Below are 14614 nucleotides of genomic sequence, written 5' to 3'. Positions count from 1 at the left end.
TCTCTGAAGGGGAAGGAGCCTGAGCTAGTGCGCGAGGTCGAGAGGTTCCGGCTAGATATAGTCGGACTCACCTCGACGCACAGCTTGGACTCTGGAACCAATCTTCTTGAGAGGGGCTGGACTCTCTACCACTCTGGAGTTGCCCCGTGTGAGGCGCCGAGCAGGTGTGGGCATACTTATTGCCCCCGACTCGGAGCCTGTGCATTGGGGTTTACCCGTGGACGAGAGGGTGGCCTCCCTCCTTCGGGTGGGGAAGGGTCCTGACTGTTGTTTGTGCGTATGCCGAACAGCAGTTTGGAGTATCCACCCTTTTGGAGTCTCTGGAGGGTTGCTAGAGGGCATACCTTCTGGGATTCCCTCGTTTTGCTGGGAGACTTCAATGCTCACGTGGGCAATGACAGTGAGACCTGGAAGGGCGTGATTGGGAGGAATGGCCCCCCCGATCTGAACCCGAGCGGTGTTTTGTTATTGGACTTCTGTGCTCGTCATGGATTGTCCATAACGAACACCATGTTCAAGCATAAGGGTGTTCATATGTGCACTTGGCACCAGGACACCCTAGGCCTCAGGTCGATGATCGACTTTGTGGTCGTGTCGCCGGACTTGCGCCATATGTCTTGGACACTCGGGTGAAGAGAGGGGCGGAGCTGTCAACTGATCACCACCTGGTGGTGAGTTGGCTTCGATGGTGGGGAAGATGCCGGTCAGACCTGGTAGGCCCAAACGTGTTGTGAGGGTCTGCTGGGAACGGCTGGCAGAGTCCCCTGTCAGAAGTAGCTTCAACTCCCACCTCCGCAGAACTTCAACCACGCCCCGAGGGAGGTGGGGACATTGAGTCGAATGGGCCATGTTCCGTGCCTCTATTGTTGAGGCGGCTGACCGGAGCTGTGGCCGCAAGGTGGTCGGTGCCTGTCGTGGCGGCAATCCCGAACCCGTTGGTGGACACCGCGTGAGGGATGCCGTCAAGCTGAAGAAGGAGTCCTATAGGACTTTTTGTCCTGTGGGTCTCTGGAGGCAGCTGATAGGTACCGCAGGCCAAGCGAACGCGGCCGGTTGTTGCTGAGGCAAAACTCGGGCATGGGAGGAGTTTGAGAGGCCATGGAGAACGACTTTGGACGGCTTCGAGGAGATTCTGGTCCACCGTCCGCGTCTCAGGAGGGGAAGCAGTGCAGTGTCAACACCGTATATGGTGGGGATGGTGCGCTGCTGACCTCGACTGACGCTAGGGTCGGTGGGAGGAGTACTTCAAGACCTCCTCAATCCCACTAACATGCCTTCCAATGAGGAAGCAGAGCCTGGGGACTCTGAGGTGGGCTCTCCCATCTCTGGGACTGAAGTCACCGAGGTGGTCAAAAACTCCTTGGTGGCAGGGCCCCGGGTGGATGAGATCGCCGAGTTCCTTAAGGCTCTGGATGTTGTAGGACTGTCTTGGTTGACACGCCTCTGCAACATCGCATGGACATCGGGACAGTGCCTCTGGATTGGCAGACGGGGTGGTGGTCCCCTCTTTAAAAGGGGACCGGAGGGTGTGTTCCAACTATAGAGGGATCACACTCCTCAGCCTCCCTGGAAAAGTCTATTCGGGGTTCTGGAGAGGAGGGTCCGTCGGATAGTGAACCTCGGATTCAGGAGGAACAGTGTGGTTTTCGTCCTGGTCGCGGAACAGTGGACCAGCTCTTCACCCTTAGCAGAGTCCTGGAGGGTGCATGGGAGTTTGCCCGACCGGTCTACATGTGTTTTGTGGACTTGGAAAAGGCATTCGACCGTGTCCCTCGGGAATCCTGTGGGGGTGCTCGGGAGTATGGGGTACGGACCCCTGATAAGAGCTGTTCGGTCTCTGTACAACCGTGTCAGAGCTTGGTCCGCATTGCCGCAGTAAGTCGAGCCCGCTTCCAGTGAGAGTTGGACTCCGCCAGGGCTGCCCTTTGTCACCATTCTGTTCATAACTTTTATGGACAGAATTTCTAGGCGCAGCCAGGGTGTTGAAGGGGTCGGTTTGGTGGACTCAGGATTGGGTCACTGCTTTTGCAGATGATGTTGTCCTGTTTGCTTCATCAGGCCGTGATCTTCAGCTCTCTCTGGATCGGTTCGCAGCTGAGTGTGAAGCGGCTGGGATGAGAATCAGCACCTCCAAATCCGAGAGCATGGTCCTCAGCCGGAAAAGGGTGGAGTGCCCTCTCAGGGTTGGAGGAGAGATCCTGCCCCAAGTGGAGGAGTTCAAGTATCTCGGGTCTTGTTCACGAGTGAGGGAAGAATGGAGCGTGAGATCGACAGGCGGATCGGTGCGGCATCCGCAGTGATGCGGGCTCTGCATCGGTCTGTCGTGGTGAAAAAGGAGCTGAGCCGTAAGGCAAAGCTCTCAATTTACCAGTCGATCTACGCTCCTACCCTCACCTATGGTCATGAGCTATGGGTAGTGACCGAAAGAACGAGATCGCGAATACAAGCGGCTGAAATGAGTTTCCTCCGCAGGGTGTCTGGGCTTTCCCTTAAAGATAGGGTGAGAAGCTCAGTCATCCGGGAGGGGCTCAGAGTAGAGCCGCTGCTCCTCCGCATCGAGAGGAGTCAGATGAGGTGGCTCGGGCATCTGATCAGGATGCCTCCTGGACGCCTCCCTGGTGAGGAGTTCCGGCACGTCCAACGGGAGGAGGCCCCGGGAAGACCCAGGACACGCTGGAGGGACTATGTCTCCCGGCTGGCCTGGGAACGCCTTTGGGATTCTCCCGAAAGAGCTGGAAGAAGTGGCCAGGGAGAGGGAAGTCTGGGCCTCTCTGCTTAAGCTGCTACCCCCGCGACCCAACCTCGGATAAGCGGAAGAGAATGGATGGATGGATGGACTAATAAAAGGCAAAGACCTCACTGACTGACTGACTGACTGACTGACTGACTGACTGACTGACTCACTCACTCACTCACTCACTCACTGACTCATCACTAATTCTCCAAGTTCCCGTATAGGTAGAAGGCTGAAATTTGGCAGGCTCATTCCTTACAGCTTCCTTACAAAAGTTGAGCAGGTTTCATTTCGAAATTCTATGCGTAATGGTCATAACTGGAAGCTATTTTCTCCATTTACTGTAATGGAGTTGAGCGTAAAAGCCGTGGGGCGGAGTTTCATGTGACATCATCACACCTCCCACATAATCACGTGAACTGACTGTCAACGCAGTATGTAGAAAACCAGGAAGAGCTCCAAAAAGCGCTGAAGAAAACAGGCATTATATAATTGAGAAGGCAGCGAAACAATAAGAAATGAGCGAATGACATATATACTGCTCAAAAGAATTAAAGGAACACTTTTTAATCAGAGTATAGCATAAAGTCAATGAAACTTATGGGATATTAATCTGGTCACTTAAGTAGCAGAAGGGGTTGTTAATCAGTTTCAGCTGCTGTGGTGTTAATGAAATTAACAACAGATGCACTAGAGGGGCAACAATGAGATGACCCCCAAAACAGGAATGGTTTAACAGGTGGAGGCCACTGACATTTTTCCCTCCTCATCTGTTTTTTCACTCGTTTTGCATTTGACTACGGTCTCTGTCACTACTAGTAGCACAAGGTGATACCTGGACCCTACAGAGGTTGCACAGGTAGTCCAACTTCTCCAGGATGGCACATCAATACGTGTCATTGCCAGAAGGTGTGCTGTGTCTCCCTGCACAGTCTCAAGGGCATGGAGGAGATTCTAGGAGACAATCAGTTACTCTAGGAGAGCTGGAGAGGGCCATAGAAGGTCCATAACCCATCAGCAGGACCAGTATCTTCTCCTTTGGGCAAGGAGGAACAGGATGAGCACTGCCAGAGCCCTACAAAATGACCTCCAGCAGGCCACTGGTGTGAATGTCTCTGACCAAACAATCAGAAACAGACTTCATGAGGGTTGCCTGAGGGCCCAAATGTCTACTAAGCCCTGTGCTCACTGCACAGCACCGGGAGCTCAATTGGCATTTGCCATAGAATACCAGAATTGGCAGGTCCACCACTGGCGTCCTGTGCTTTTCACAGATGAGAGCAGGTTCACCCTGAGTATATGTGAAAGACGGGAAAGGGTCAGGAGAAGCCGTGGAGAATATTATGCTGCCTGTAACATCGTTTAGCATGACTGGTTTGGTGGTGTGTCAGTGATGATCTTGGAGGCATATCCATGGAGCGACTCACAGACCTCTACAGGCTAGACAACGGCATCTTGACTGCCATTAGGTATAAGGATGAAATCCTTGGACCCATTGTCAGACCCTACGCTGGTGCAGTAGGTCCTGGTTTCCTCCTAATGCACAACCTCATGTGGCAAGAGTATGCAGGCAGTACCTGGAGGATGAAGGAATTGAAACAATTGAATGGCCTTCACGATCCCCTGACTTAAACCCAATAGAACATCTGTGGGACATTATGTTTCGGTCCATTAGGCGCCGCCAGGTTGCTCCTCAGACTGTACAACAGCTCAGGGATGCCCTCATACAGATCTGGGAGGAAATGCCACAAGACACCATGCGTCGTCTCATTAGGAGCATGCCCCGACGTTGTCAAGCATGCATACAAGCTCGTGGGGGCCACACAAGAAACTGAAAAGCATTTTGAGTAGCAGAAATTAAGTTTTTGAAAAAATGGACTAGCCTGCCACATCTTCATTTCACTCTGATTTTAGGGTGTCTACACAATTGAGCCCTCTGTAGGCAGAAAATTTTTATTTCCATTAAAAGACTTGGCATCCTTTTGTTCCTAAGACATTGCCCTGTCGTTATTTGTATAGATATCCAACTTCATATTGAGATCTGATGTATCTAATGTGTTTCTTTAAAGTGTTCCTTTAATTTTTGTGAGCAGTGTATAAAGTCAAAACTTGAATATATAAAGTCATTCCCAAATATATAAAGTCAAAACCTGAGTATATAAAGATGGCGTTGGAATATTTCTGAATATATAAAGTAAGCGCTGGAATATATAAACTCAAAACTTAAATATATAAAGTCAGCGTCGGAATATATAAAGTCAGCGCTGGAATATATAAAGTAAGCGCTGGAATATCCATCCATTTCCCAACCCGTTGAATCCGACCACAGGGTCACGGGGATCTGTTGGAGCCAATCCCAGCCAACACTGGGCGCAAGGCACGAACCAATCCTGGGCAGGGCACATGCATCATTTTCAAAACATTAACCAAACAGTGTTTTTTTAGTTTATTTTTCTGAATATGTTTTTGTTAACTTAGTTCAGTTCAGAGTTGTTTCATTCAATAGATTTTGACTTTCACTTTATATATTCAGGAGTTGGTTTATATAATCCGATGTTGACTTTATTTAGGGCGGCATGGTGGCGCAGTGGTAGCGCTGCTGCCTCGCAGTTAGGAGACCCGGGTTCGCTTCCCGGGTCCTCCCTGCGTGGAGTTTGCATGTTCTCCACGTGTCTGCGTGGGTTTTCTCTGGGCGCTCCGGTTTCCTCCCACAATCCAAAGACATGCAGGTTAGGTGGATTGGCGATTCTAAATTGGCCCTAGTGTGGGTGTGTTTGTGTGTGTCCTGTGGTGGGTTGGCACCCTGCCCAGGATTGGTTCCTGCCTTGTTGGCTGGGATTGGCTCCAGCAGACCCCTGTATTCAGATTCAGCGGGTTAGAAAATGGATGGACTTTATATAATCAGGAATGACTTTATAAATTCCGACGCTGACTTTATATATTCAGGTTTTGACTTTATATATTCGGGAATGACTTTATATATTCAAGTTTTGACTTTATATATTCGACAGTGACTTTATATATTCAAGTTTTGACTTTATATATTCGGGAATGACTTTATATATACTTTATACTTTATATAAGTTTTGACTATATATTCTGATGTCGACTTTATATATTCATAAAATCTATGTATCTGCCTGTTTGGCACCCCATGGTATATGAGTGTGTGTGTATATATCTACACATGTATGTGTATATATATATATATATATATATATATATATGTATATGACAAAACAATTACATTGTCAATCATGTTACGTTATTATTAAAATGTTTCCTTATCTTTTTACTTCTCTGCTGCCAAGTCGGGTATTTTGCTATATATATATATATATATATATATATATATATATATATATATATATATATATATATATATATATATGTATATATATATATAGATTGTGGCTGGAGCCTGGCGGGGCAGGAGGACCGGAGGAGAGCTTGTGCCTCCTCCAGACCACGAGGCCGCCCTGGTTATGTTGGGGGCCTCGGGTAAAGGGCTTGGAAGCCCAGCCCTGTAGGGACCCGTGGCCACTGCCAGGCGGTGCCCCGGTGACTGTAGAAGTCTGGAGCCTAGCACTTCCACCACACCAGGAAGTTCTGGGGGAAGACGACAGGGGACACCCGGACGGCTTCCGGGTGCGCTGCCGGCACTTCCGCCACACTGGGGTGTGTCTGCGGAGGAGTGCCGGAAAGCAGCTGGAGCCCATCCGGGTTCCTACTTAAGGGGCCGCCTCCCTCCAGTCATTGGTGGATGTCGGGTGGAAGAGGACGGAGCTAGAGTGAGGACTGGAGGTGGCCAGGAGAGAGGCACGGAGAACTGTGAGGCCTGGACTTTGGGGGATCGGTGCAAGAGAGGGTTTGAGAGCACGTTTAAACTGTAAATATTGTGTGAATAAAGAGTGTGTGGTGGAACTTACGATGTCCGTCTGTGTGTGTCCGGGCCAGCATCCATAAGATATATATATATATATATATATATATATAGATATATATATAGAGAGAGAGAGATATGAGAACAACACTCATATCAATGACAAAACAATTACATTAACAATCATGTTACGTTATTTTAAAAAATTTTTCCTTTTTTTTCATAACTTCTTTAACACACTACTTCTCCGCTGCGAAGCGCGGGTATTCTGCTAGTAAATAAATAAAACTCACAGTATTTTCACTTGATGTGTACATTAGCTGAACATATTGAGAATATTATAAATATTTAGTTGTTCTGCATAGGTTCATTGTACATTGTGTCTTCAATGCTGAATTAAGCATGTTATATTCCTGACAATGCAGTACAGATCAGGTAGTGACAAGTACAGCCCCTCGAATACATTAAACTGTTCCCTTTTATCACAGCTTCTATGAGTGTGCTGATACACCCTGCTGTACATAGATTAACTGTTAGTACTGTAAAGCTCAATCAGAAGAGTGCCAGCACAGGTCTTGCTCAAACTGATCTTCGAGTCTTCTGATCTTCAAACTGCTCACCTGCAGCCAGTACCCCAGCCTGTTTGCTGACTCTATATAATGCAAGTCAAAACAAACCTTAAACAAGCCCTCACCCTCCCAGAGTCTCACAAGTGAAATAATAACAACAACGAAAAATCTATTACTATACATTTTTTTATCTCCTACATTTATTATGATCTTTCTGATGAGATAAAAAAAGTGAAAAGCACTGCACATATAGACCAGAAACAAAAAAGAGGTGCCAGCTTCATGGAGTCCGACTTCAAAAACTGTCAGTCCCACACCACCACTTCATGGCTTGGTCAAACATATATATTAGACATATATAAACTAATGACCTGTGTATGTGCATGGAGCTCAATCATAGCCACTAGATGGTGCATGCATGCACGTTTACATTTTTTTGGAGCTTGCATGCACCTCACTTCTCATTCAACCCAAGCAGACAAACTCAGCTTTGTGGTACATGCACGTTGTATGCTCACACAAGAAGCTAGCATACATTTGCCTGAGACAGGTTTCAGCCTGTCCTGCTCAATTTTTACCACCACTGCTCTCAACTACATGCCCGTCTCGGACAAGATATGACCTTTTGCTGCCCATTTAGCTTACACCTTGACAAGTTCAGTAATATAGTAAAACTGCTAAGGAGTTTTCAGTTTTTTTTTTGTCCCAAAGACCACATGCAGCTAGTATATATATTGTGACATGGACAGCACCTATGGGCCAGCATCCCTTCCAGGATGAGTACTCATCCATTACCTGGCTGTGGGACCCGGAAAAAGAGAAGATAGAACAATTCATGCCTTTGGCAGGGAGATGGCAGAAGATGCCGACAACACAAAGAGTGTGTTGGCATTCCAGCTGGGCTGGAACAAGAACCTTTATCCGCATCTTTTCTTGTATAAGGCCAATTGTTGTCAAGGTTACCACTGCTGCCTTACAGCTCACTTCACAGTTTTGGCCACAATAATCAGTCCAGCATATTTGGCAAATGCTCCCCTAGACCATTGTACCATTATAATATTTCAATATTGTTTCTCCTTTCCTATTCACTTCAAAGCATTTCTTCAAGTTTATCAAAGTTTTTGAACAAACTCAAGGTGTAATGAAAGCAGCAGGGTTCCCTCATCACTTTTGTTTTCAGTTTTTGATTGTTAGCATGTCCCACAAAAATGGCATCTTTTTACTGATCTGCTACTATTAAGCCTGAAAGTTGTCTTGTTACACAATGGCAATGTTTACCCTTCAGTATCCACTGGCTGTGCAGTACACATGAAATAAACAAACAAAAACATGAAACTGTTGTTGAAACATATACAGTACAATAATCATCAAACTTTTTCAGGAAATGAAACCTTTGGAAAAATGTGTTCTCCAGCGGGCGGCACGGTGGCGCAGTGGCGCAGTGGTAGCGCTGCTGCCTCGTAGTTAGGAGACCTGGGTTCGCTTCCCGGGTCCTCCCTGCGTGGAGTTTGCATGTTCTCCCCTTGTCTGCGTGGGTTTCCTCCGGGCGCTCCGGTTTTCTCCCACAATCCAAAGACATGCAGGTTAGGTGGATTGGTGATTCTAAATTGGCCCTAGTGTGTGCTTGGTGTGTGGGTGTGTGGGTGTGTGTCCTGTGGTGGGTTGGCACCCTGCCCAGGATTGGTTCCTGCCTTGTGCCCTGTGTTGGCTGGGATTGGCTCCAGCAGACCCCCGTGACCCTGTATTCGGATTCAGCGGGTTAGAAAATGGATGGATGGATGGTGTTCTCCAGCAAAAGCTGGCATGTGTCTGTGAGGATATGGAACACAGTGAGCAAGGAAGCATTCTGGGTAAAAATTGAGAGTGCACTGTTTGAACAATATTGGTCAGCAGCAATTTGTAATTTAACACCTGATTTATACCTGTTTTACACAGGTCAACCAATGGATTATGTAGGAACTGACATGGCAGTTAGAAAAACAGAAAACATCTCAGGTATGTGTAAAAGAAAATGTATATATATATTCATATATAACAGCTACATACTTAAATGGCTATAATTTGATCATTTTATAAGCCTTTTTCTTCAGGTTTCTGTCTTTAGCAGTGTTTCTTATCTGTACTTAAATAAGCTTAGGAATGTCTTTGTCTACTCAGGACAGCTTAATCAGCAACGCCCAGTTCACTTGCTGTCCTCCTGCAGTTCTGCTATTCTACATGATTTTAAATGGGATCCTTTATTGACCTTAAGAGTAGTTCATTAAAGTAAACTTCATGACAGCGTGTTCAAACCAAAACATGGGGCAATTTCACTTGTTTCCTAATGCGGCTTATTTAGGTATAGCCTCATTAAATACTGATAAAATTTCACATTTTCTGAGAGCAATATTCCTTGCTTTATACCCCCAAAAAGTTCTGAAACACATAAAAAATTTCTTTTTATTGAATTTCATACTTTGCAATTCTTTATTGTAGTGCCAGTTTCATTCATCACCAGTTGTGCTTTTCAGAAAGAATCATCCCACACCAGAGTCGCTCATATTTCCAAAGTTTGGGCTTTGATACTTATTCTTTATTTAGTTTGTGCATTTTGATTAACACACTAGCCAGTATGCAAAGCATAATTTGATGGAAAGCCAGTGACAGACTCATTGATTTTCTGCTGGCTGCCATAAGTTCATCGTTTACGTGAGAATGCTGCTATCATCTGTTACTGAACTCCCACCTATACAATTCTATCTTCTAAATTCACCCATATGAGGGTTGCGGGCATTGCTCCTGGGATTTTATTAAAGTAGTATCTGCCCAACTGGTAGCACCATAATCACATATGGTATGGAGTACCTGAAAGATGTCAAGCCTATTTTAGAATTCTAATGTCCTGTGTTTACCCCTCTGGAGTAATTTCAAAAACTTCCCAAATCATGAAAAAGGATTCCTTTTTTGGACGCTATTATATATTTTGGGTTCCTACATTGTCTAAAAAAAAGTAATGTAAGGTTATGTATGTGGGAATGTGTAGCAAAACACATGTAAACTTTTTAATATAAAATTTGAACAGGAACTATAATAAAGCACTGGCTAATATGGGAATTCTATTTAATGATTGTCAGAAAATAAGAAAGTGAACACCAGCCATCCCAAGTCTTGTTTGGAGGACTTCACTCAAGAGCACTGCTCAGGTGAGCTCATGGCTGACTGTTTTCAGAATCAAACAAAGAAGCAGAAAGTAAAAAACATTCATAAATCACTGGTTTATGTTACAGAGCCACATGCATTGAGACTGGTAGGAGGAACTAATAACTGCTCAGGACGAGTAGAACTACAGTATGGAGACACATGGGGAACAGTCTGTGATGACGACTGGGACCTGAAGGATGTGGAGGTGGTCTGTCGACAGCTTCAGTGTGGCAAAGCAGTGACTGCAGTACTGGAGTTTGGAGGAGGGAGTGGCATCATCTGGCTAAACAAAGTGAGGTGCAGGGGCTCCGAGGCCCACCTATGGGACTGCCGACATGAGCCTCTGGGAAAAAATGACTGTGAGCACAAGGAGGATGCAGGAGTGAACTGCACAGGTTGGAATACAATACAATAAGAAAATAAAACATAATAATTGTTGAATTCTTTAAATATGTAAGAAAGTTATGAAGTGTTACCACTCTTACAATTTTTGAATGTACTCTACCCTGGAAACTGCCTCAGTATACTGTAGATCAGTATGATGAAATGTATTCTCAAATATAACTAACCTGCTTATTCTAATCTCTTTTTTAAAATTCATATTACATCACTTATTTTAAATGTGATTGTGTTCATTACTATTTTATAAGGTTATATGGTAAATACCATTTGGTAAAATGGACTATGATGGTTGAGAGCAATGATTACAGGAGAAGTATGTGCATTTTGGTGTTGACACATTTATCTAAGTCTGAATCTACAGTCATATACATGCTACTGAGTGTAGATTTGTCTGGTCTGAATTGAATACTTCAGTTCTATTTTTTTCTGTTTTAGATTTTAGTTAAATCCTATGTCTTTCTATGACTGAAATGGTACTGCTGGTATTTTAGGCTCCTCATTTATTGTATTGAGGTCTGGAGGGCCTGAGCACAAATCAGATTGAGCTCAGCAATCTAAACTTATCCAGAATTTGGTTTATTATAAATCTATTGGTTTCTAAATGTAATCCTAGTGAGAAGTCAAGCAAAGCGACACCTTTCATTGGCTAACTAAAAAGATTACAATATACAAGCTTTCAAGGCCACTTGTCCCTTTTTAAACCATGTTGTAAGGTGTTAAATTTTAAATTAAACTCATTAAACTCATGCAGAAATGTAACACCTTACAACATGGTTTAAATAGAGACAAGAGTTTTATGGCCAATGAGGATTGTTTACATCTCTCAGAATGACACAGACAACCTGACTACAGATGTATTGAAAAACTCATCAGAAACTTCAAAAGACTATGTTGAACAGTTATCTTATCCAAAGATGTTGCCTATACATTGTTCTCCTCTCTTGCTAAATGAATCTTAGCCTGAAGAGGTCAATTGATTTTTTACATTTAAGATGCCTCACTTTAAAGGTTTTGCAATGCTGCATCTGTCCTGGTGTCTATATAAACACAAGGAATTCCTGTTTCTGTGTTACATCTTGCCTGAAGAAGGGCCCTGAGTTCCCTCAAAAGCTTGCATATTGTAGTCTTTTTAGTTAGCCAATAAAAAGTGTCATTTTGCATGCCTTCTTGCTACATCCATAATGGCTAACATGGTGCAACACACTAGTAATAAATTCAGTTCTCTGATTTATATAACTTTCCCTGCAGCCGTAAATCAGCTAAGCATTTTTGACTTGTGAAGTGTTCTGTACTGTCAGTTGAAGTAGCTGGGCTGAACAGAAATGAACATTCAATGTGAAACATTATCTTATGTGTACTTTTAAAATGAAATACACTCCACAAACTATAATGGACAGACATATTAGTCATAGCAGAGTTTGTACGGCTTTTGCCTTCACAGTGTAGCTCATTGAACTTCTGCTGCAAGACTCTTCTACTTTCAAGCTAAAATATAATACAGTATGACTGATACTCTCAATGTAAACATTATAAATAGCAGTGATTCTATTTTTTTTCTCTTTTTACACAAAATTTATTGACAATTTCTTAGATGTATAAAGAAAACACAATAATTACAGTGCATCCGGAAAGTATTCACAGTGCATCCCTTTTTCCACATTTTGTTATTTTACAGTCTTATTCCAAAAAGGATTAAATTCATTTTTTTCCTCAGAATTCTACACACAACACCCTAAAATGACAACATGAAAAAAGTTTACTTGAGATTTTTGCAAATTTATTAAAAATAAAAAAATTGAGAAAGCACATGTACATAAGTATTCACAGCCTTTGCCATGAAGCTCAAAATTGAGCTCAGGTGCATCCTGTTTCCCCTGATCATCCTTAAGATGTTTCTGCAGCTTAATTGGAGTCCACCTGTGGTAAATTCAGTTGATTAGACATGATTTGGAAAGGCGCACACTCCTGTCTATATAAGGTCCCACAGTTGACAGTTCATGTCAGAGCACAAACCAAGCATGAAGTCAAAGGAATTGTTCAGGGACCTCCGAGACAGGATTGTCTCGAGGCACAAATCTGGGGAAGGTTACAGAAAAATTTCTGCTGCTTTGAAGGTCCCAATAAGCACAGTGGCCTCCATCATCCGTAAGTGGAAGAAGTTCGGGGGAGAAGGGCCTTAGTCAGGGAGGTGACCAAGAACCCGATGGTCACTCTGGCAGAGCTCCAGAGGTCCTCTGTGGAGAGAGGAGAACCTTGCTGAAGGACAACCATCTCTGCAGCAATTCAGCAATCAGGCCTGTATGGTAGAGTGGCCAGATGGAAGCCACTCCTTAGTAAAAGGCACATGGCAGCCTTGGAGCCTGGAGTTTGCCAAAAGGCACCTGAAGGACTCTCAGACCATGAGAAACAAAATTCTCTGGTCTGATGAAACAAAAATTAAATTCTTGGGTGTGAATGCCAGCTGTCATGTTTAGAGGAAACCAGGCACCACTCATCACCAGGCCAACATCATCCCTACAGTGAAGCATGGTGGTGGCAGCATCATGCTGTGGGGATGTTTTTCAGCAGCAGGAACTGGGAGACTAGTCAGGATAAAGGGAAAGATGACTGCAGCAATGTACAGAGACATCCTGGATGAAAACCTGCTCCGGCGCACTTGACCTCAGACTGGGGCGACGGTTCATCTTTCAGCAGGACAACGACCCTAAGCACACAGCCAAGATATCAAAGGAGTAACTTCAGGACAGCTCTGTGAATGTCCTTGAGTGGCCCAGCCAGAGCCCAGACTTGAATCCGATTGAATATCTCTGGAGAGATCTTAAAATGGCTGTGCACCGACGCTTCCCATTCAACCTGATGGAGCTTGAGAGGTGCTGCAAAAAGGAATGGGTGAAACTGGCCAAGGATAGCTGTGCCAAGCTTGTGGCATCATATTCAAAAAAGACTTGAGACTGTAATTGCTGCCAAAGGTGCACCGACAAAGTATTGAGCAAAGGCTGTGAATACTTATGTACATGTGATTTCTCAGTGTTTTTATTTTTAATAAATTTGCAAAAACCTCAAGTAAACTTTTTTCACTGTGTCATTATGGGGTGTTGTGTGTAGAATTCCGAGGAAAAAAATGAATTTAATTTTGGAATAAGGCTGTAATATAACAAAATGTGGGAAAAGTTATGCACTGTGAATACTTTCTGGAAGCACTGTAATTAAAGCATAAATTTTACATTAATTAACACTGACTGTGAACATTCAGGAAAATTAATAAAACTCATATGCATCATTTTATTCCGAAGAAAAATGTACACAAAAGTCTAAAAAATGGTAAAAATAGCTCATTCCTATTTACCATTGAAATATTGTTCATGTATACCACTGTCTTAACTCATCAAGCCAAATGATATACAGACAACCAATTATTCAACTCAAAATTATATATCGAGCACAACTGTCTCGCTTAAAATTGTCAAAATGTTTCTAGGGCAAGATCTAACCTGTGAACGCTGCAATCAAGTTCCAGCCTCACTGGGTCAGCTCTTTTGAGCGATCACTAAATTAACATTCTGGACCAACATTTTTAAATGCCTTTCAGACACCTTGGTGTCACAAGCCCTCCTAATCAATTAACAGCTGTGTTTGGTGTTCTTCCAGATGGGCTTAAAGTGGAGTAGGACAAACAAACTGTAATTGCATTTACTACACTATTGGCACGCAGACTTATCTTGCTCAAATGGAAGAATCCTAACTCTCCTCATTTAAGTTAGTGGGTAACTTATGTTATATATTATTTGAAACTGGAAAAAATAGAATTCTCAGAGGATCTGTGCAGAAATTTTACAAAACCTGGCA

The 14614-nt window shown here is 43.9% G+C and overlaps 1 protein-coding gene across 1 annotated transcript in view; it reads left to right on the top strand.

Moving 5' to 3' along the window:
* The window catches only part of LOC120538551 (antigen WC1.1-like), a 41024-nt gene that overhangs the window by 6962 nt on the left and 19448 nt on the right, over positions 1-14614 (top strand). The window contains exons 4-6 of the mRNA XM_039767945.1: positions 9122-9181; positions 10300-10368; positions 10453-10761. Coding sequence (XP_039623879.1) covers positions 9130-9181; positions 10300-10368; positions 10453-10761 — 430 coding nt within the window. The 5' untranslated portion in view covers positions 9122-9129. The remainder of the gene's footprint in view (positions 1-9121; positions 9182-10299; positions 10369-10452; positions 10762-14614) is intronic.

This window comes from Polypterus senegalus, chromosome 11 (genome assembly GCF_016835505.1).
Source record: "Polypterus senegalus isolate Bchr_013 chromosome 11, ASM1683550v1, whole genome shotgun sequence".
Classification (NCBI taxonomy): Eukaryota; Metazoa; Chordata; class Cladistia; order Polypteriformes; family Polypteridae; genus Polypterus; species Polypterus senegalus.
This window is presented reverse-complemented; position numbering and strand designations above follow the sequence as displayed.